Genomic DNA, 23500 nt, shown 5'->3' on the forward strand with positions numbered 1-23500 from the left:
ACGTACCTAAACAAGGGAGTTAATAAAATCAATTGAGCTATTAATAGGTTTCGATGACCAATATGGCGCAATTTCGTTTTAACTTTGTCATTATTTTTTCAATCGAGAGAACATTTTGAAACATTAAATGTACTCTCTTATTTTTAAGCTAATCATTTTAGTTAATCTCTCCTGGTCAGTATCTAATATAACATATTTTTCTGATATAAGACTTAAAATAATTCCCTTTTATCGACACCCAAAATTAACTTATTTATTAAATATATTCAATTTTTAAATTTCAGCCGAATTTTTTAAAAACACATTTTACAATTGAATATTTTAAATAAACATACCAGCCTACTTTGAAATAATTTCATACACTTAACTTGTATTTAAACGATTGAACTCAAAATCTTGAATCCTTCTATTCTTCTTTTATCTTTTATAAATTTGTAGTATTTTTTTTATGAATCACTTTATATTTTTTATAATTTTTTATACTTTTAATAAATACATTTGAATGAAAAGGTTTCGGAATAAAAGTTTGAATGAAATAGAAGGGTATATGCATCCAAGGGAGAGGAGTAAGGGGGAGTGAAAGATGAAAAGGAGGAAGAAAATGGAGGAAGGAGTGGGGAGTGGGGGAGTGAGGAGTGAGGAGGAAAGGAGAAACAGGAAGCTGAAGAAAATTGAAAATGCTAGAAGAATGGGGGAGTGAAGTAAGTGGGTGCGCGTTGTAAGCAAGGCGCACGTTAGCCCCTTCCCCCACCAAATGGGTGGTGCCCTCCTCGTCCTATCCTGTCCACATCTCAAAACCAGCCGCACACCCCAACCCACCACCACCCACTATGTTACCATTACCAACCACTCTCTCTCTACCCTTTTCACGCTCTCTCTCCAATGGCTTCCCCCACCCCTCCCTCTCCCTCAGATCCTCCCTCCGCCGTTCCCCTCGCCCTTCCCGTCGCCGCACCACCCTCCTCCCGCCGCCTTCCTCCGCCCTGCTGGTCCCCCGACGAAACCCTCGCCCTCATCGACGCCTACCGCGACAAGTGGTACTCCCTCGCCCGCGGTAACCTCAAAGCCACCCACTGGCAAGAGGTCGCCGACGCCGTCGCCCACCGTTGCCCCAACGCTTCCCCTCCTAAAACGCCCGTTCAGTGCCGCCACAAGATGGAGAAGCTCCGCAAGCGCTACCGCACCGAGATCCAGCGTGCTCGCTCCCTCCCCCTCTCTCGCTTCAACTCCTCCTGGGTCCACTTCAAACTCATGGATTCCATGGAGAAAGGTCCCTCCCCTGTCAAACCCCAAAACGATTCTGACAGTGCCGACGACGACGACGACGATCACGATCCCTTTCAGGATATCCACAACAACAACGCTGGTCATGGATCTAACACGAGGAGCTTAAACAAGTTGTATAGGAACGGGTTTGGGGGTTCTGGTGGCCCTGGGTTTAGGATTCGAATTCCCACTGCGCCCAAGATGTTTCCGAATCAGAAATTTAACCCTAATTTGAATCAAAACCCTGCCTCTAATTTTGGGGCGAAGAAGAGGGACCCCGTGGGTGAAGTGGTGTCTGCGATTAAGGTTCTTGGAGACGGCTTCGTGAGGATGGAACAGATGAAGATGGAGATGGCGAGGGAGATTGAGACCATGCGGATGGAGATGGAAATGAAGCGCACTGAGATGATTCTCGACTCTCAACACCGAATCCTCGAGGCCTTCGCTAAGGCCCTTTCTGACAACAACAAGAAGCCTAAGACTGTCCCTTCTCCCCAACAACCTTAAACAACAGTAACGCCAATGCCGATCGTAGTTTCTGGTGCTTTTCTAGTTTGTTTAGATATACTTCTCTTTTTGTAATTTTTAAGGTTAGATGCGGAGATTTCCAAGTTCATCAGTTCTAGGTTGATGATTCATTTCGTACTCTTCATTTTCCTGCTTTCCTTTTTATCTTCAAATAAAACTGCAGAACAGAATCTGAATCTCTTGCCACAATAGTTTCTGTGCTTTGGATTTGTTACGAGTAACAAAGAGAGTTAGTGGTTAAATTTTCCCGCATATATTTATGCCATTGCCTTGTTTTAAGTATTTGTGGTGGGATGTATATAGTCTTGCCAGATGCATATCCTCAAGTTATTCTTATTTTTTCCCCCATTTGCGCTACTTGTGTGGTGTTTATTCAATTGCTGAAATATAATTGCTCAAGTGCTTCGAAGCAATTGTAAACAAATAAAAACTTGTCTCTGAATTATGCAATTGGGTATGAAGACGGGTCTAAACGTCCATAACTACAATAGGAAGCTAACAACAAAGGTGAAAATTGCTTTATCAGAAGGTCCCAAAGGAACTGATCGGTCAGCAGAGGAAAAGCTTAAAGCTGTATGAAACTAACATATGCAACCCATGGCCATAACTTTTCTGTAAGCACAACCTCCCCAAGCAAGGAAGCATTCAGAGATTATCCGAATTTAGTTTATTTATTTAACATAAAAAGAAATTACAACTCTTGTGATCTTCTGTATAATTCTTTTATGCTTTTCTTTTTTGTATACAAACACCTCAATGTATATTTGAAGATTAAAAGAGAGGTTTTTTATTGCCATATTTTGTTGTTTGAAAATGATTATGCTATCCGAACTGGTGGAGTACAGTGGTGACCACAAAGCACACCCCTTTTGCAGTTTAGTAATTTGATGTTCAGCATTGTGCCCTCTGGCCCAAGTAACGCCGGTCCCTGTATAACCTGGCATGGGCCCAGCTCTTGTTTAATCCAAATGAACCCTAACTCAATTAAAGGAATATATGTTTATAATTCTGTCAATTCAAACAGCAAGTGATGACTATAACAAGTAGTGAGACTTGGCAAGTTATGTGCAAGATGACTAGGGTTCAAATCTTGTGACTTGAGAAATTTTACATTTCTTTCCCTCTTCTAATTTGATGGCCCAAACAAAAAATAAAGAGTGACACTGGCGTTAAATGAGGTGGGCGCTTGATTTTCGTCACCATGCCAAACAATAAATAAAACAACACCCTAAACAAAGATAATAAGAATAATATTTTAATTTTCTTTCAAAATTAGTTTTCATCTCGTTTTAGACGATATTTAAAAAGTGTAGTTATCTATTAATATAAAATTAATTGTGATCATTATTTTATCTTATTAAAATGAAATTTTATAGTATTTTTTGTTCCCTCGTATCATTCTCTGTCGAACTTAAACAAGATATTTGGGAATATTACTTTCCAAACAATGACAAAATTATAACTATAATTTAAAAGGCTTTTTTTGTTCAGAAGTGAGATTTAGAATTTGAAAATAAAATAAATTAAATTTTTACACTAGTTTTTTTATTTAAAATATTACAATTTAATATTTTAAATATATCTTATTATTAAAAAAATTAATTAAAATTGATGTTTTATTTTTTGATATAATTATGAATTCAATAAATAATTTAGAGTGTATATAGATAATGAGGGAGAGTAAGCAAATTGAATTGAGAGTGGAAGAATAAAGTGTTACGAATAAAAAGTGAGAGGTCAGATTAATAAATTAAAGTTTATCATTAATATTATGGATCTATATTAACAACATAATGCATTATATTAATAATATAGGATACTACTAGTACACATCAGATTACATATTAAATTGATATTATTATTATTATTATTATTATCAGCTTAAACTTAAAATATTTATGTTAAAAAGTTGATTTATTTAAATTAAAAAATATTGCAATCTATTCTAATGGATAATTTCCCAAAGATCCATTAATGCATTGTCTTAATGAAAATCGGCACCAAACAAAGCATCACAGTTTTTATTTTTATTTGTATGTGTTTTGGGAATTTGCCATGGTAATTGTCGGGTATACAGCATGAGTTTATCGATTGATGTTTGTAATCTTTGTTTTTGTTTTACTGAAAGACTTGTTGTCCTCTCGCTCGGTATGTTCTTCCTTCCCAACTTTACCTTTGTGGCCTGTTTCGTGTGCTGTGATTTTCTTTGGTTTTATTGTCCACGACACTAACATTCTGGTCAAAGAGTTTATTGTTACATTGAGGCCTCAGTCACTACATCTTCGTATACTGAACATATTCCTTTCATATTGGGGGTGCTGGAACAAGTTGCAGGGTTTAAAGATATTTGTAATTTTTATGCATAATATTTTTTAAAAATTTTAGTTCTTTTTTATAATTATTTGAATTACATTACAAAATATTAATTAAGTTATTACATATAGAACAAAATTTAAAAAATTGTAATGTGTAAGGATTATATATTAATTATATAATAATTTTAATCTTTATATTTGATACTCATATTTAAATTGATATATACCGTGTTTTAATTTCAATTATGTCAATAACAGGTAGTGATAACATAATTGAAAACAAGAACACACATATACAGATTAATTTTGTATACATATAAAATTAAATCAATATTACATATAAAAGTAAACTTAAATAACCCTTACGTGTAAATCTAAAAATGTATTTTAAACTAGTCGTCATGTGTAAATTGGTTTTGAGTGAAAAATAATTGGAACTAACTCCCATGTTGCCTCACTGTACAGTGTGGGATCCAATTTGATACCCTATTCATTCATAGTGGTGACGGGGAAAATTAAATGTTTGCTGTTGTTGTATATAAGTGTGGTGTATACCTTTTGAGGGAACAACGCAAGAGATATCTCATAAATTTTATTTTTTTCCTAAGAACAATCTTGTTTGAAATAATGCTTTGGAAAGCCTGCATCCTTGATATTGTATGCGCTCTTTGTCTTTTTTTCTTGATTAATGAAAGGCTTCGGTCGGCGGTATAAATGTGCTGTAATCGAATTAAACAATTTAATTATATTATTTACTGAAATAATTTATCTTACCAAAAAAACTGAAAATTTCGTGAATGGAAACCATGGAAGTTTTAGCCAATTAGCATGGAAGAGAGATAACTGGGGAGAGTGTAAGTCTTGAACTGGAACAGCGCATGTTGAGTTTTATTAATTTGGTGTGAATAGCAAGAGCGTTATTGGAAATTGGTATTAATGAAGGGGCTTAAGGTCCCTGAGTCGCTTGAGATCATCAATCAAGGCCGTTAAATTATTGTGAGACGAGCCCCCTTCTTGAACAGCCTGTTCAGCCATCTTGGCAAACTGTTTGGCACGCCGTCTAATTTGCTGGGCTTCATCACCACCGTCCATCAACCTTCTCACAGCCTTCTCAATGCAATCTCGTGGCACCAGCTTCTTCCGCTGCCCAAAACCAATAACGCTCCATTCCCGTGCACCCACTTCCACCCCAATCCCCCGAACCTCAGTGACCAGCTTCTCGTTGTAAAACTGCTCATCATGCACCGGCCACGTGATCATGGGAACCCCAGCGCTAACAGCCTCAACCGTCGAGTTCCACCCGCAATGCGTGAGAAACGCACCAATAGCGGGGTGGCCCAGAATAACTACCTGTGGGGCCCATCCCCTAATCATCATTCCCTTCGTTTTATTCCTCTTCTCGAACCCTTCAGGTAGCCACTTCTCTCTCTCTTCCTCGCTCTCATCCTCCTTCCCTTTCTTCTCAGGAACCACCCACATGAAATCGTGACCCGATGCTTCTATCCCACACGCCATCTCGTATAGTTGTTTATCCGATAGATGACAGAGGCTCCCAAAGCATATGTAAACCACCGACTTTCCTCGCTTCCGATTCAGCCAACTCAGACACTCGTCCGCGCTCACCACGCTCTTTTGCCCCCTCTCTGCCTTCTCTTCAGCGCTTCTTCTGCAAATAACCGAGGCTGGTCCAATATGCCAAGCCTTGTGACCGCTCGTTCTTTTGTAGTGCTCCATGTACTCTTCTCCGTCCAGTTCTGCCAAATTGTTCACGATGAGGCCGTAGCTTTTGCGCTCCGTTTCCAGCATTGGTTCCATGAATCTAGTCAATATCTTTGGTGGTGTTGCGTTCAAGGTGATAGGGTGAGGGAGACCACCAATAACAGAGAAACCGGAATCAACGCTGGAGTTGGACCAGTTTGACTTGTTCATGGACTCCATGGCGCATACTGCAAAGAGAGAGTAACCGTTGAAGGCAAGTCTAGGGATGCAAAGCTTCTTTGCCACGTCATGCACCCATGGAAACAGAAAGTCCGCGACGATGCAATCGGGTGCGTGCTGCTCCACGAAACGCTCCACAGGTCCGCGGAGCAGCGCGGTGGCTTGGTGGACCCTGGCTGCGTTTACGAGGCCGGAGACGGCGGAAAGATTTTCGACGCCGTTTGGGAGGCCCACTTCGCGAGAGGGGAATGGAACAGTATGGAGGCGGAGGAAGGGGTGGAAGGGAATGGATTTGCGGAGGGTTTGGGCGTTGGAGGGAGTGGTGATGATGGTCACGTGGTGGCCACGTGAGGCGAAGAGTGTGGCTATGTCGCATAGAGATGTGGCCGGGTGCGGGGTAAGGAATGAAGTCAAGTTTCAATGGCTGTTCTTCAACACAAGCAGCTCCCATTTTAGATTCTCGTGGCAGAGACTTCAAATGACCACGCGAACTAGGCAAGCCTTTGCTTTGCCTACCATGTTGAAATACAACTTTTTATAGTGCAAACTTTAATGTTAAATTATTACAATCAACATTTAATCTTGTCTTCTATCATATTTTATAAGATACAATCAACATGTTTATAATTTGTAATATAATCTTTATTAGACATCGTTTAGTGATTTAGTTATGTTATATTACATAATATTTTGAAATAGTTATTGATATAATATGATTAAATTGTTTTATTAATAATAATGAATTTTTTAAAGTTTAAATTTACATGAATCAAAATTTTTATTTTTTTTAATATAGTAAAATTAAATGAATTTATATTTGTAGAGGTTAAAAATATATTTAAATTATCTCTGAATTCACATACTTTTTATTTTCATAAACTAAAAAAATTATAAATTGAGATATTAATATTTAATGTAATAGAAATGACAAGTAAACCATAAATATATCAAATAATGAAACAACAGAAAATACTTAAAATGTTATATGATAATCATAAAAAATAGCCATGCAATAGTTTTTTTTTATTTTATTGATAACAATATATTCTTATTACTACTAGAAAACCTAAAAATATAGACAGATTTATAGACAAATTTTTTCATTATTACAAATAAATTTTAACATTATAGACGAATTTAAAGATGGCTTTAGTAATATGCACGTCGGTAAAAAAATATAGACAGATTTAAAAAATTATCTGTAATTTACAGACAAAAAAATCTGTCTGTAATTATAGATGAAAAAATTTGTCTATAAATTATAGATGAAAAAATCTATCTGTAATTCATTTATGAAATTTAAAAAAAAAATATTTCAATTTTTATATTAATATTAATATTTCCTTACATTTAAAAAAAATTTGGCAAAATCTTTCCTAATATATTAATATTTTCTTGCATTTATTTACACGTACTTAATATAAAAATATAAATTTTCTTTACACATAATTTATATATTATATAACAATCTATTAATCAATGCATAAAAAACATACACATTACAATCCTAAATCGTTTTAGAGCACATCCCCTTATAACTTCACAACATGCATATTCTACAAATTTCACAAACATAAACAATCCCACAGCACACAATAATCAGGTTCAGAGAATGACCTTTACGCCCTTTCCCCAGTCATATAATCTTCGATCTTATAACTTTATCTTAGAAATTTTAAGTCTCTAAAATACATCAAAAATAAAAAAATTAAACCAATTAAAAGTTAGAGTATCATACCAGGAATACAATAATGCAAATTATTTTTCAAACAAATGCTCTAATCACTCACAAAGGCAAAAAAAACTGAGCCCATAGAGAGAGACAAAGAGAGGTGAGAGAGAAAGATTTATGAAAAATGAGGAAGGGGAAGGGGGAGACGCAGTTTTATGGGTTTCAGACATTACAGACGAAAAAATTCGTATGTAAATGGTTTAATGAAATGGTGCATTTTAAAGGTCTATTTACAGACAAATTTTTCTGTCTGTAAATTCGTCAATTCTATTTATAGATGAAAACATCCGTCTGTAAATAACCACATAAAAAGTCGGTTAAACAGTGTCATATTTATATATGGAAAAATCCGTCTGTAACTCCCACTTCAAATTTCTCTCCTATTTTCAAATTAGAGACGAAAAAATATGTCTGTAATTATTGTCTATATTTTTTTGCACTAAAAGGCGGGCAAATTACAGACGAATATTACAAACAAATTTTTATCCGTTTGTAATATAGACAAATTTTTTAGAAATTAAAAAAAAAAAACCAATCACAAATCCGTCTGCATTACAGACAGATAAAATCTGTTTTAATATCTATCTGTAAATGACGCTTTTCTAGTTTATTTTTTTATAAAGAGTTAAGAAAGAAACTTGTATATTCTTATATGATTAAAAATAAATTATTTCAAATATATATTGTCATAATTACGATTTTATATTCATTTGATTTATATCTAGTTTTTAATTTACTTTAATAATTATAATATTGTATCAAATATTGAAGATTAATTTTAGGTTAAGGCCGTGCCGTGCTGTCTCATATTCTAACGAAAATGATTAAATAAATAATAGATAAAAATATCATTGAACATTATAATACGAATGGATTGGGAATTAAAACGTAATTTTAACACTGTTAGTGTAAAATATTAATCAATCTATATGATATAATTTTTTTCATTATCTGTATATTTCAATTTATTTCTAAAAATATATTTAAAGTCAGTTTACACTATTTTTATAATTTTTAAAATTTATTAACTAAAATTTTAAAGATATTTATTAGCACTTTTCTTTGCAATAAAAGTTATAGTTGTCATTTTTAAATATATGCATTTATAAGAGTATAAAAAGCTTATAAAAATATTAATTAACAAAATTTAATAATTATAAATTTTTTATTAAGAAAAATTAGAGTTTATTGTTTGCTTTTTAAAATAATTTTTTTTGTTAGTCTAAGTTTTTTTTAAAAAAATATTTTACAGTAATTTTGTTTAAAAATTAAAAATCAAAACATCAAGAAACAAACCCTACATTAGTCACTTATTCTTAAGTACTAAGAATAAGTGGACTCTTTTTTAACTTTTAATATGTGTTCTAAGAAATAGAAAAAATAATAACATAAATTTATATTTTTTGTATTTTATGATTGATTTAATAAATTATATATATATATATATATATGAAAATTTAATAAATGCTCATAACAATTTCTTAGTTTTTAAAGACTTATTTCATTTTCAATTGTAGCCTTGTTTAATAATGATCACAGATGAATATTAATTTGACTAATCAATTTACATTATCACCGACTTTTGCTTCAATGGAAAAAAAAAACTATTCTCAATCTTGAAGATAAATAATTAAAAATATTTTTTTACTAAAAATAAAAGTATCTAGTAGTTTGAAATTTTAAGAGTATAATAAATAAAATTTAATAAAAATGACTTGTTTTAGACGATTAAATTTAACATTAAAAATTAATTAAAAACTAATGTTGACAAAATCGTAAATGAAATATAAATGGGAACATTTTATGATAAAAAGATAATACATATAACTTCAATTATAAGGTATAATATTATTAATATATTAAATAAAAATTTAATAAAATAATAGTATACGTAAATTTTTATTGGCTCATGAACAAACCTTAAAAAAGCGTTACACGAGTGAATTTTTGTGTTTGGTTTGATTGTTTGACAGAGAAAATAAGGAAAAGGAAGTGTGATGAAAAAGAAGCTGGAGAAAATGAAGCATATGATTAGCGTGAAAGGTCAAAGTGGGTAAAGATATGTATTATTAGGCTTTACGTGAAGCCCGAAAGGGTATGGAAAAGGGGAAATTGGGGTGGAGCAGGGAAGTTTTAACACCGTCCTATTTGCTGCATGCCAATGCCAATGCCAATGCCGCATCTTATTCTCATCATCTCTCCTTCCTACCAATCCCAATGAGGCAATGACCCAATCCAAGAGACCAAAAACAAACACCTCTTTCTCTCTACCGTCCTTCTTCCTCCATGCGAGGCCACGATTGGATCAACACTTCCCTTCCCGACGAGTTAATCGTCGAGATCTTCTCCCGCCTCCATTCCAAATCCACCCGCGACGCCTGTTCTCTCGTCTGCCGCCGCTGGCTCCACCTCGAGCGCCAAACCCGGACCACCCTCCGAATCGGAGCCTCCCACCTTTTCCCCAACCGTTTCTCCAATCTCACCAACCTCTTCATCGATGAACGCCTCTCCATTCCTATCCACCTCGTCCGTCATTTTTTCCCCTCTTTTCTTTTCATTCCTTTCTTACAATTCAACTTTCATCTCAATGTTTCTGTCACAGGGGAAAAGACGACCCCCCCACTACGACGGCGATTTCGGTTCTCTCTGTTTATCCGACGCTGGCTTGTCTGCTCTCACCGAAGGCTTTCCCAAGCTTCGCAGGTTGAGCTTAATTTGGTGTTCTAACGTCTCTAGCGATGGCTTGGAATCCCTTGCTCGCAAATGCACTTCTCTCAAAGCCTTGGATTTGCAGGTACGGTTTTACAAGCTTTTCTTTTATGAACTGATGCTGCTCCACACATGCTTAATTAATAATAATCTGCAATGTTTTCTTGATCGAACTGTTAATATGTATTGAGTCATTGTCTTCAATTCCATATCAATGCATTCTACATGTTGAAGGCACCATATTTGCAGTTTGATTACTAAGATTTTCCTTTAGGGTTGTTATATTGGAGACCATGGTCTGGCAGCTGTTGGACAGTGTTGCAAGCAACTTGAAGACTTGAATCTGCGATTCTGTGAAGGTTTGAGTGATACGGGGTTGGTTGAATTAGCCTTGGGTGTGGGAAAATCACTGAAATCTCTTGGTGTGGCGGCATGTGCCAAAATAACTGATGTCTCCATGGAGGCTGTAGGATCACACTGCAGGTCCCTTGAGACATTGTCATTGGACTCTGAGTTCATCCACAATCAAGGGCTGCTTGCTGTGGCTCAAGGATGTCCGACCTTGAAAGTTTTAAAGCTGCAATGTATTAATGTTACAGATGATGCTTTGAAAGCTGTAGGCACTAACTGTTTGTCTCTGCAGTTATTGGCACTATATAGTTTTCAGAGATTTACTGACAAGTGAGCTGCTATCTTGCAAATTCTTTTTTTTTTTCCTTGGATTTTTCTTCATTTTTTATTTCTGGAATATATTTTGAGACATGTTGAACTTAGTCCAAATTGAAAATGCTTTTATCAACCAATGGCTTGATGAATCATTTGTGGGGTTAGAAGAATGGAGCAAACAATCCCCCATCAAAGGACTTTAACTGCAATCTTTTCTCACGTGTCTGATCATTTATTATGCATTCTCCTAATAATTTTTTTGCTTTATTTAATATATTATTTTCTTTAATAATGTCTTACACTCAGGGGTTTGCGTGCTATTGGGAATGGATGTAAGAAGTTAAAGAATTTGATTTTAGTTGATTGCTATTTCTTAAGCGACAAGGGTTTGGAAGCAATTGCTACTGGCTGCAAGGAACTTACACATCTTGAAGTCAATGGTTGCCATAACATTGGAACTACGGGGCTAGAATCCATTGGGAGATCTTGCCAGTAAGTGTTTCTGAGCTAAATTACGTGTAAAAATGTTATGGATGCACTGCCTGAAAGTTATGTGTATGTATCTAACTCTGCTAACAAGGTTGGAACCTAGAGACTTTGTTGGTCCCAAGTAAAGTATTCAGGTAGATAGTTTCCCTAGCGTCTGAACTCTCTTTAAACGGTTAATCAGTAAAGTGTCACAGGAATGTGTATGGTGAATGTGCCATGATATTTTTTTTACTGTGGAATGTGTCTATTGATGCTCCTTGAGCCCGTTTCTCCATGTTCTGGTGCATGAATGATTGTATTAACACCCATGTAACTTTGCAGTAATTTAGTGGAATAGTGATGTAACGACTTAGGCTTCCTATTGTAAAAAATAAAAGAACAAAGTGTAAAATAAGCAAAAAGCACAGTACATGCACTTGCAAAAACTGATCAAGCATTCCTGCTGCAAACAAAAACACAAGATGCTAAACAATATATTCACCTGATTTTCTGTAAGATTTTGGAGTAATATGTAAAGATTGTTTTAACTGGCATGCTAGAATCATAAAAAATTGTCTTGAACTGGAAGATTTTGTGTACACTATTAATCTCATAATCCATTTTCTTTGTAAATACCAATTTATTGTTTTAAAGAAATTGCTAAGTCTTGTAGATTTATTCTTGCTGTGGACCTGTCACCTGCATAGGAATTTTAGCTCTTGATATTGGGGTTATCATTGATGGCACAAGTTCTGAAAACGTTGAATTGTTTCCACTGGCCTTCCATTATGATTTTAATCCCAGCTTTTAATACATGCAGGCGTCTGACTGAGTTAGCATTACTATACTGCCATAGAATAGGCGATGCTAGCCTTCTTGAGGTAGGACGTGGGTGCAAATTCTTGAAAGTTCTTCACTTGGTAGATTGCTCAAGCATTGGAGATGAAGCCATGTGTAGTATAGCTAGTGGCTGCTGGAATCTAAAGAAACTTCATATTCGTCGTTGTTACAAGGTAATGTGTCTTCAGAGATTTTCAGTTTTTACGAAGCTGGCATGAATGACATAATTTTTTCAGTTTTTAAGACAATATTATAACCAATTAATTATGCATTCTAATTAATGTATTGTTTTCTTCTTTTTAAATTTTAAGGCAACATAGTACTCCTTGCTATTTTGCCTCTTAGCTAAGAGTTGTTATGGTTAATTCATTGTTAGCTCATTTTTAACTCTATGTCCCTCACCTTGACTATGATATGCATACATTATTTACTTGCTTATTTCCTTCCCAAAAGAAGATGAAGAATATAGGAAAGATATTTGAGAGGGTAGTACTTGAAATTGAATGGCAATTGTCAATGATAGATATCTGATACAGACTGGTATATATGATGTGACCTACTTTTTATGGTTCACTAATTAAATTTTTATGATAGGAGTTTTATATTGTTTTTTTTCTTGCTCTTTCTCTCATGGTTTCCCGCTCTCTTTGTTATTACTAGATTGGGAACAAGGGAATCATTGCTGTTGGTAGGCACTGCAAGTCACTAACAGATCTTAGCATTCGATTCTGTGATAGGTAAAACCTAATTTGCTGCTCTTATATTTTTCTCATACGAAGAATGCTTAGATACACACACACACATGTATATTGAGATTTTAGTATTTTGGTTTCTTCTATAATTTCTTCCTGTTGAAATGAAAAGTGAAAGCTCTAGATTACTCAGAACATATACCTTAATCTCTTTTGTTAAATTACTAGGGTGGGGGATGGGGCCCTTGCTGCAATAGCTGAGGGTTGTTCCCTTCAGTATCTGAATGTTAGTGGTTGTCACCAAATTGGAGATGCTGGAGTTATAGCCATTGCAAGGGGCTGTCCTCAACTCTGTTATTTAGACGTGAGTGTACTGCAGGTACGTGCTTGTCTCTCTCTTTTTTTATATACCAAAAGCTCATGTAAAATTATTTGTTTTCCATATTTTTTGTTTCAAAAGTATGGCATGGTTTCTTGATTCTGTCATAGTCATTTCACCAGAATATATTGTGGATGACACATCTACACGGTTAGGGACTGCATAAATATTCTCACATAGCATGATGCCAAACTTTTGCTTGTGGCATACATATTAGCATCGATGTTTGCTGTAAACAGTTCCCAAAACTACATTACATAGTCATGTAATGTCTATATGGAAGAGCTCAATATTCATTATGCATGCGAAAATTAGTTGTGGAGAATCTCTAAGTTGGTCAACCTGCTGACAACTATAACCTTGTGCACGAAATTTTTTACCTTTTAATTTTCCTGTTTTGTTTCATTACATTTTTCATCAATTGCAGAATCTGGGTGATATGGCGATGGCTGAGTTGGGAGAACACTGTGCATTACTTAAAGAAATAGTGCTCTCACACTGCCGTCAAATTACTGACGTTGGCCTGGCGCATCTTGTAAAAAGTTGCACAATGCTAGAGTCATGTCAAATGGTTTATTGCTCTGGTATAACTTCAGCTGGAGTGGCCACCGTTGTATCTAGCTGTCCCAACATAAAGAAAGTCCTGGTTGAGAAATGGAAGGTTAGCCAACGGACAAGGCGACGAGCAGGCTCTGTTATTGCCTACTTGTGCGTGGACCTTTAGACCGTATACATTCATTTCAGTGACCTTTAGCTTTTTTCTGCTTGATTTTGAATATACAAAAAGCTGCTGGCAACTCACGGCCTAATCTCGTGGGTATGAACTATGAAACATGAGGCAAAGTAGGGTGCGTGGCTTTATAGGAGTTTTTATGGGAATATCAAGAGAGTTAGTTGATAAAAAATTACAGTAGCATGTCAATAGGTAGATATAGTTAAAAAGAGTAATAAGAGTTACAACTCTAATATTGATTTTACACATTATGGAGAAATCTAGTTGAGATTAAAGATCTGTTTTTATCTTTCTGCTTCAAGGTATAAGCCTCAATTCTCCTTCGAGAGATCTTGTTCATTGCGTGGTTTATCTGATGACATACAGGAGCAAGTCAGAGAAGGTCAAACACAACCTCGTAATGCTATGTTCATGCATGCTACTTTAGAATCCTATGTAATCACACGTTCATGTCATTGCAACGTGATTTTTCAAAAAAAATAGTTTGTGAATACTTTAAGTATTTTAGTGTTGTTTTTAATCAAAATTAGAATTTTGAATTAGTAACCTGTAATAAAAATGGTTTTAAATTGTTTTATGGCCTAAATAATGAATTGATTCTTAAAAATTTTCATTTGATTTTTTAAAATAAAATTTTAATTTTTTAGTAGTTTCTTAATTTTTAACTTCACTCGTAATATGAGTGATGTGAATGATAAAATAATATTTACATTTTCAATTTTTTTAAAGTCTTAATTTTATAAATTAAAATTTTATTTAAAAACTAAGAAAAATGAGATGTTAATAACACATTTTAATTTTATTATGTTTCTGTCAAATTATATAATTTAATTATGATTGTTATATAAATAATGAATTAAGTTGATATATTATTAATAAAAAGACTGTCAAAATAATTTCTTTTTAAGAAATTAAGTTTTAAAAGTGTTTAAAAAAGAAAAACTAAATTAAAAAAATCACAAAGTATTAAAAAGTTAAAGCTTTATTTAGACCTTATTCTATACTATTCATAAATATTAGATGAAAAAACAACTCGTGATGTTATTAATTTCCTTCAAGGAATAATGCTATAATTACACGAATATTATTTACATGAGCTTTTACCAAAGACGTGGCATTTGGTTTCTTTTAAAACATGAGGGCAATTGGAACCTTAGGATGGGTTGAGGATCTAATGTATAATAAATAAAAAGGGAACTTGCATTTAAAGGCATGGTATTACATTATTGGTTATTTTTTATATCTAAAGCAATGAAATATATTTTAGAGGAAAAAAAACATAATTATAACTCTTAATTAAAGAAATTTGAGGTGAAATTCTAACAATTTCAAAATTGTCACTGTACTTATATTTTATCAGAATTTAAAAATTAACAATAAAAAAATACAATCTACCCGTCACTAAACCAAGTTAAATAAAATCAATAATCGATAAATATTTAAGAAATCACAGTGAATACCTATGCCAAAAGAAATCTACTCACATTCACGCATTTGATAGTTAATGAAAAAAGGTTTGAATATGTTTTCCATTTCTATACTTTTGCAATTTTTTTAGTTTATTTAAAAACCTATTACAAGTGCCAAAGAAATAAAAAGAAAAAGAGAAACGGGTCAGATAATTTGAGTCCAAGTTTATCGGTAAAAGAAAAGAGAAACGGTGCGTTATGGAGGCATGATCGGAGCAGCAGCCATGCCCAGTGGATGTAGCATCAGAGCAATATGGGTTCTCAACAACCTCGACGCCGTCGTTTTCTCGAGGAGATTTCCGGTTGTCGAGAAGCGTTGGCGAGCTGCTTGCAACGCCCACAATCAAAGCCATCAACTCTTCTCTTCCTTACCCACTGACTCTGACATCTCTAATGCTTTTCTCGACCGAAAGCATAGGTTTCTTCTTCTTTTCTTCTCTCTCCTCACATTTCACTGTACGCACTCCAATTGGTGCTTTCCATCTCATTGTTCGGATGCCAAAATTATATGTAGTTTATTCAATTAAACAAATCTCACTCTTCCGATGATCATGTGTGTTTCCATGAGCAAAATATTTCTACTCACCATTTTAATATTGTAATTTCAACCTTTGTCTTTTGAATGATTTTTCGTGGTAACTTTCCTGCTTTTGGGTAGGGAGGGATCTGCTCGAGGATATGGCATTCGCAAAAGTAATTCATCTGTGGGATCAGATTCATGGGTGGATGATCCCATTACTCGTCATATCATAGGCCTTTACATTAACAAAGAAGAGGAAGACAACAAAAATCTCTTGTGGCCTTTAATCTTGCACCCTAAGGGCCTTTATAGTATACTTATTCTGCCATTGGTTGAGCCTAGGCATTTGAAGGCTTATGAAAGGTTATGTAAAAGACCTGATTGTGGAACTGCTCTTGGTCTGGATGATGGTTTGTCTTCCCTCTTACTGGATCTTCCATCAGTAACAGGGTATGCTAAGTTACTTCACTTGCAAATGGCACCAACATTCAGCAATTGTACCAAATGAGAAAACTATCTCTTACATGTAGTTTTAGATTGATTAGTAGTTATTATTATTATTATTATTATTATATATTTTTATTTTAATTGGATTGCTCTTATATATTGTTTCACCCCGAGGTTTTGAAAACATGCACGAAAACATTACATTATTTTGCTACAGATTACAGAATGCTATATGGAATGAGGTTTTGTTCAGCCTGTATTGGCAGATGTCTTGGCCATTCGACCCCAAGCCTAACTTGCATCTTATAACTGTTGATTCATAACTATTAAGCCATTATATGGATTGAGAAAATACCAGCAGTTGTTGATGCAAAAGAAAAAAGTCTGTTATGTTTTCTCATTGGAACTAAATTTCCACGAGTATTCTTAGAGATATAAAGTCATTCATGGGTCTCCACTAGGGCTACCAAAATTAATCCTTAAAATTGATTATATTTGGGTAACTTGTTTGAGTAGCTTATATTGTCTGTGAAAATAGAAATCCCTAATCCTTGGTCCATCTTACATTGCACTTTAAACAACTTCAATTTGTTTTTTTTATGAGCTGAATTGATTGCACTACAATGGATCCAAAGAAAGCTTGTTTTCAGTATTGATGGTAGTGAGATTTTACTTCATAGTATGTACTTTTAATTAGACATACCATACTACTTTTGTTTTTCATTTCTCAGGGCATTTATGATAGCACATGCCATTGGTGACATAATTACTGGCGACACAGTAGAACCTGAAGTGATTGTAAGTGCAGCTCCTTCTGTTGGAGGGCTGTTTGATTCCCTAACTGGAAGTATAGGCATCTCTTCCAGGGCAAAACCTGTGGCTGCACCGGTTGCTTCCTCCCCTACAAGCACAGCGGTACCTGGATCAGCTACAGCAGATACTCCAAAAATTGGGTCTAGGCCTTTGGATAAAGATGCACTGAGAACATTTATCAGTAGTTCAATGCCCTTTGGTTGGTACTTTTTTATTATGGTATTTCTCATCTCATATTTTTGCAGTGGTTTTTTCAAGTAAGCTGGTAGTTATCCATTGCTTGTAAATTTATTCTACCAATGTATATTTTGTATACAGGCACACCCTTGGACCTTAATTATTCAAATATTTTTACTATCAAGGTCAATGGCTTTTCAGGATCAGATTTACCTCCTGCAGATCAGAAGCAGCCAGCTTGGAAACCATATTTATACAAAGGAAAGCAGAGAATGCTGTTTACAATTTGTGAGATTGTTAATGCAGCTCTGTATGATAGAGATGAGATTCCAGATACTATATCAATTTCTGGTCAAATAAATTGCCGAGCTGAATTAGAAGGGTTGCCAGATGTGTCATTTCCCTTGGCGGGATTGAACACAGCAAACCTTGAGGTTTTATCATATCATACTTGTGCTCAAGTTTCAGATCAAGGTTTGGATAAGCAGGGTGTGATGTTTTCTCCACCATTGGGTAATTTTGTGTTGATGCGTTATCAGGCAACTTGTGCCCTTGGACCGCCCATAAAGGGATTCTATCAGTTGTCAATGGTTTCTGAGGATAAAGGTGCATTTCTATTCAAGTTACATTTAATGGAAGGATATAAAGCTCCTTTGACAATGGAATTCTGTACTGTGACAATGCCCTTTCCTAGGAGGAGGATTGTATCGTTGGATGGGACTCCTTCTGTGGGAACAGTTTCAACTTCAGAGCGTTCTGTTGAATGGAAAATTGTGACAAGTGGACGGGGACTGACTGGAAAAAGTATTGAAGTGACTTTCCCAGGAACAGTCAAGTTTGCACCATGGCAAAACCAAAGGGTGTCTTCCTCTAGGTCATCTTTTGGAATCCTTGTTGAAGAGGATAGTGATAATGAGACTGAAAATGCTAGCAACATGGTTAATGAAGAACATTTGATGGAGAAAATGAACAAAGATCTTCCTCCAGTAGATCTAGAGGAGCCATTTTGCTGGCAGGCATACAATTATGCTAAAGTACGTGCCTTCCCATTTTCATCTTTTAACATGACATCTTTTTATCTTTTAATATTTTATGTAAGTTTGGATTTTAATTTGCTTCATTTTTTCTTTTGGTTCTTGATTAGTTTATGCTTTTGTTATTTTATCATGTCATATCATACGATTATTAGTGTTGATTATTAGGGATTGGATGAAGAAGAGGTTAAAAAGAATATATTTCACTAATAGGACTCTGATAACTCTGTTGCTATGATAATGCAAAATGTTGACCCAGTACTCCTATTTCTACTAATATTGTAGGGTAGATACAAGCATAGTTATACTTAGAGCAAGCCCAGCCCAATTGCTCCCTAATAATCCTTGTTCTCTCAAGCTTTTGAGAAAATTGACTTTGTATATGCTGCTTAAGCTGTCTATGAATGAATTGAGTACATATTCTATAAAAAGAATTTGTAAACTTGATGAGCATGTATTTGGTTGGACTACATATCTTGGATGTATGTTAAGTCTGTAATTCCATGAAGATTAGATGTTCTTATATTAGAATTTTCATTTATTACAGGTATCATTCAAGATTGTTGGGGCATCAATATCTGGAATTGCCGTTGATCCTAAATCTGTGAGTCTACGAGTCTATTTTTGTTGCCAATATTTTTAGATAAACATTTAAGATCCATATAATTTCGATTCAGTATCCGGATTATATACTGTAGTATAATGGTTAATTAACTAATGTTTCCATGTCTTTTTGTTATTCCACCACCCTTTCCTGTTGTATATTTATCATACTTGTCCTCGTTACTCTGAAATCTCTCTAATATTTACTTATCAACAGTGCTGAATTTTGAACGTTTTGAAACCCTCTTCCTCTTTCCTTTTGCTCCTGTCTGATAATTTGTGGATGTTGCAGGTGAGCATCTATCCAGCAGTAAAAGCACCTGTGGAGTTTTCAACTCAGGTATTTGTTTACTGGATTTGTTTGTGTAGGATCAATGATTCACACTTTAAGCAAACCCACTGTCAAAATTTTTTGCTCCTTCCATTGTCAACGATATCTGTTAATATCTTTTATTATTTCTTGGTCATAACCAGGTTACTTCTGGGGACTATATTCTGTGGAATACTCTTGGTAAGTGCCCACACGTTGCCACAATAAAGGGAAAAGTATGAATGGCCGCAGAGGGATATCCGAATGGTTGGCACACCGTCAGATATCTGATGGAAACTGTGGAAAAACGTTTTTATTCTTTGCCGAATTATCGTGGAGACAGACAATTGAATCTTTCTCCTGGCACCCCAGCAGATAGATATCTGATGGGAACTCTGGAAGGATGTTTTTTTATTCTTTGCCCGGTATTGCGGAGAAAGACAATTGAATCTTGTTCCCGAGTGGCTATTGAGAACGTAATAAATGTTTTTTTGAGTGGTAGCTATGGCCTAGTTTATGAAAACTTTGTATACTTCTACTTAATGAACACTTTCAATCCCGCAAAGATTAAATTAGTACAATTCAAATAGTAAATACGTTTTTATTATTCCATTTGAGGCATTTGTGATTACAATGGAAATAGAGTTGTACTGGTTAACATTTTTTTCCCGGCGACTTGGTAGATAGAACAATTCAATTTATATGACATTAGCTTTGTGGGTTTTTTTTGAACGGAAAGATCGGGTTCAGCAAACTTAAAGACAATCAGGGTTGTTGGACTTGAGCAAACTTTTCTGTTCTATGGGACTCTAGTCTATTTAGTAGCACCACCAAAAAGTCTGTTCAGTAGGCTTAGAACGCAGTAGAGATATAAAACATGCCATAAAATATTACAGAGTTTTGTCTTGAGAATGATTTATTCGAGTGACTTTAGAACATAAATTAACAGTTATCAACATCCTTTTAAATTTTTATTATGTTATTTTATTTATATTATTTTTACTTTTTTACAAACACTTGTATTCGATTTTTTACTTTTACGAAATTTATCAAATGAAACATTCCTGTGTAATAATAATTAAAAACAAAATGAGATGATTCCCAGTTGACGGAATTATTTATATATGAATAAATTTTTAAATTGATCCATGACGTTATATATACGTTATTAGACAACTTTTTAAAAAAAATTCTGAATCATTAAATTAAGCATTTAAATCTTAAAATATAATTATTAGTTATTGAAAAAAAATCAAATTAGTCCCGTGAAGTTTTAACGTATTATGATATTTATTTTTATAGAAAATTAAAATACCACTAAAATAATTTATATTGATTATCCGAATATCCAAGACTTGTACCGCACTTATAAAAGATGAGAATAAATTGAAGCGAGAGAGGCGAAGGGAGAAAGAGATTAGTGTTCCGGATTAGGGCTGACGTAAGGAAGAGGAGATCTGGATCTGGAAGGTTGAAGAAGACGAGACTCGAAGAGTAGCGCTGTCCTCCTCCTCACCTGAAATCAAATTCAAGACCGCGTTGCCTTCCTTTTCAGTACCTTCTTTTCAAACCCAAACAGCGCTTTGTTATTTTCATTTTTAAAATAGGCATTGATTTGTTCCCATTTCCATTCCAATGCCTATTTTAAAATGAAAGCAACAATACACTGTTCTCGTTTGAAACTATTGTAAAGGAACATAACGCTGACGAGTTCTTCAATTTGATTTTAGCTGACGAGGATCTTTTTATACTTCCATTCAACAATCGCTTTTTTCTATTCGTACTCTCTGTGCCGGTAAACTAACTTTTCTCTAATTATTATACTCACCTTTATGTCATAGTGTTGTAAATTGAAAGAGATAAGAAAAATGTCATAGTTGAAAAGTTAGATGAAATTTTAAATTGATTTGTGTTTTGTGCTGTTATAGTTGAAAATATTGTTTTCAAGTGTTTTAAGGGCCTGTTTGTTTTTGCTTTTAAACAAAAACATGTTCCGTAACAATGTTTTTTGAAAAATGTTTTCGAAAATAGTATTATCTACTTTTCAGATTTTTAACTATAAATTAAAAACACGAATGAGTTGTTATTGTTCTGTTTTCTACCTTTCTGTTCCCGAAACAAAGAAAATACGGAGAACAAATGGTTCATCAATGGAATTAATTATTGGACAATCACAAAACAAATTATTTTCATTGTGGCTTCTGATTCAAGTCCTCTCCCTCGCTTCAATCTGGCCACCATTACCTGCTTGCTGCCACCGTTGTTCTGATCTAGACTCTGCTTCTTGGCATGTTGCAATTGCGTTGAGAACTTTGTTGTGTGACTGATGGGTTGTTGGTGGTGGATGAATTTGCAGGGTTCATGGATTTGGTGACTGGATATTGGTGTAGGGCATTTGGAATGTAAATGAAATAATATAGCATATTAGAAATCATCTTTTACTAAGTTCTCTCACTTTTAGTTTGTCTTGTTAACTGCAAATGCAGAATACCTGGAGGAATCGGCAACGAGTGTGAATTTCAGACATCTTTGGTTTTTCTGATTTGCTGAGATTTATTATTATTACTATTTTTATTGGAACTGATTAGTATTTATATTTTATAGTATCATATGACAGGAAGTTAAAATCATAAACATGCTCTGAGCATGTGAGAAAAGATTAACTGGACAACAAGTATAACCTGGTCTGTTAATGTTAAAAGATACATGTTGAGCAATTCCATATATTTATGGTGACCAGGATTTGTTTTTTATATCTTGTGCTTCAGACACTTTTTGGGGTCAAAGGGAAGAAACTAAATGGGTTGATATCCTGATGAACTTCTTCTTGGACATGAACTTTTAATTATAATCCTTTGAAACACTTGCCCAGAAATTTCACGTCATTGCTTAAGGCATTTTAATTTGATAATAACTTTTTGCCTAAACCTAAATTCAAACCACCTATGAGAAGCACTGCAAAGTTAATGCTTTCTACTGAATCATTGTGATTTCAGGTTTGTTTCCTTACAAGGGCTACCATCTTACTGTGGATAATGCAATAGGATCTGCTAGTGTGACGTGTGCTCTTAATGATATATTCCATAGTCCTGTCTCTCCCTCCTTGAAAGCTTCAGTGGCTGAGGCATGTTAAAAGTACTCATGTAGAAAATGTTGTATCTATTGATAAAATTTCATGCGTCCACGTATTCCTGATACGGTTCAATTTTTGACTGTATTGCTGCAGCTCATTTTCTCCGGATGTTAGGGCTTCAGATTCTAGACGGTCCACTGACGTATGCGTTTCGTACAATTGGGAGCTGAAATTGGTTCCATTAATTATTTTCTGGTGATTTAAAATATTTCGTTTGGACTTTAAAATTACACTCTTTCATGCAAAATTGGCCTATTTCTTTTAGAAAGAAGCGCGTCTTTATTGGTATCAGTTTATACTCGTGTTTCTCTGACCAAAACTACGTGACTTCCTGGCATTTTCGACTTAAAGCTTTGGTTGATTGGAATGTAATATTGTCGAAGTAAATTCCCAAATTTACATTTATTTTACATGCACGAAAATTTCGGAATTCACTATACTTTTTGTTATCATTACACGTAGTTTAAATTTTAATCTGTATCTATTTTTTGATAAGCTGTTTAATAGTGTTCAGAAGTTTATATATCCAATCTTATATGATTATTGAAATTATTAAATATTTAAAGTGAAGGTGCATTGTCAGCTTAGGTGAATTTTAGTTGCACTGTTAATTTTACATGTAAAAGAAATTTTTGGAACAAGTTCAAAGGAAATGTTTATTGTTCTCTAATTTTAAAATTGTTTTTAAACAGTGTTATATAATGAATTTTTATATGTTAAAATAGTTC

At 34.3% G+C, this 23500-nt stretch overlaps 3 protein-coding genes and 1 pseudogene across 4 annotated transcripts; 3 read left to right on the forward strand and 1 right to left on the reverse strand.

The window, feature by feature from the left end:
- Positions 1–571: 571 nt before the first annotated feature.
- Positions 572–2132, forward strand: LOC113846740 (trihelix transcription factor ASIL1-like). Its single transcript, XM_027475334.1, has one exon. The coding sequence runs from the start codon at positions 883–885 to the stop codon at positions 1771–1773; it is 891 nt and encodes a 296-aa protein (XP_027331135.1). The 5' UTR covers positions 572–882; the 3' UTR covers positions 1774–2132.
- Positions 2133–5042: 2910 nt separating this feature from the next.
- On the reverse strand, positions 5043–6498 carry LOC113874659 (annotated as a pseudogene).
- A 3386-nt stretch (positions 6499–9884) lies between these two features.
- On the forward strand, positions 9885–14417 carry LOC113846738 (F-box/LRR-repeat protein 4). The gene is made up of 9 exons (XM_027475332.1): positions 9885–9943; positions 10010–10305; positions 10382–10573; positions 10763–11169; positions 11461–11646; positions 12443–12635; positions 13123–13199; positions 13383–13533; positions 13961–14417. The coding sequence occupies exons 2-9, from the start codon at positions 10066–10068 to the stop codon at positions 14255–14257; spliced, it is 1743 nt and encodes a 580-aa protein (XP_027331133.1). The 5' UTR covers positions 9885–9943; positions 10010–10065; the 3' UTR covers positions 14258–14417.
- A 1442-nt stretch (positions 14418–15859) lies between these two features.
- LOC113846579 (AP-5 complex subunit mu) lies at positions 15860–20301 on the forward strand. 2 transcript variants are annotated; one of them, XM_027475019.1, is made up of 7 exons: positions 15860–16153; positions 16394–16705; positions 17434–17714; positions 17834–18726; positions 19274–19330; positions 19622–19669; positions 19804–20301. In XM_027475019.1, the coding sequence occupies exons 1-7, from the start codon at positions 15942–15944 to the stop codon at positions 19879–19881; spliced, it is 1881 nt and encodes a 626-aa protein (XP_027330820.1). In that variant the 5' UTR covers positions 15860–15941; the 3' UTR covers positions 19882–20301. The 2 variants fall into 2 exon arrangements, with proteins under 2 accessions (XP_027330820.1, XP_027330821.1); XM_027475020.1 differs by lacking the exon at positions 16394–16705 and having other exon boundaries at positions 15883–16153.
- The last annotated feature ends 3199 nt before the right edge of the window (positions 20302–23500 follow it).

The sequence above is a fragment of the Abrus precatorius genome, unplaced genomic scaffold (assembly GCF_003935025.1).
Source record: "Abrus precatorius isolate BTA unplaced genomic scaffold, Abrus_2018 Scaffold8, whole genome shotgun sequence".
NCBI lineage: Eukaryota > Viridiplantae > Streptophyta > Magnoliopsida > Fabales > Fabaceae > Abrus > Abrus precatorius.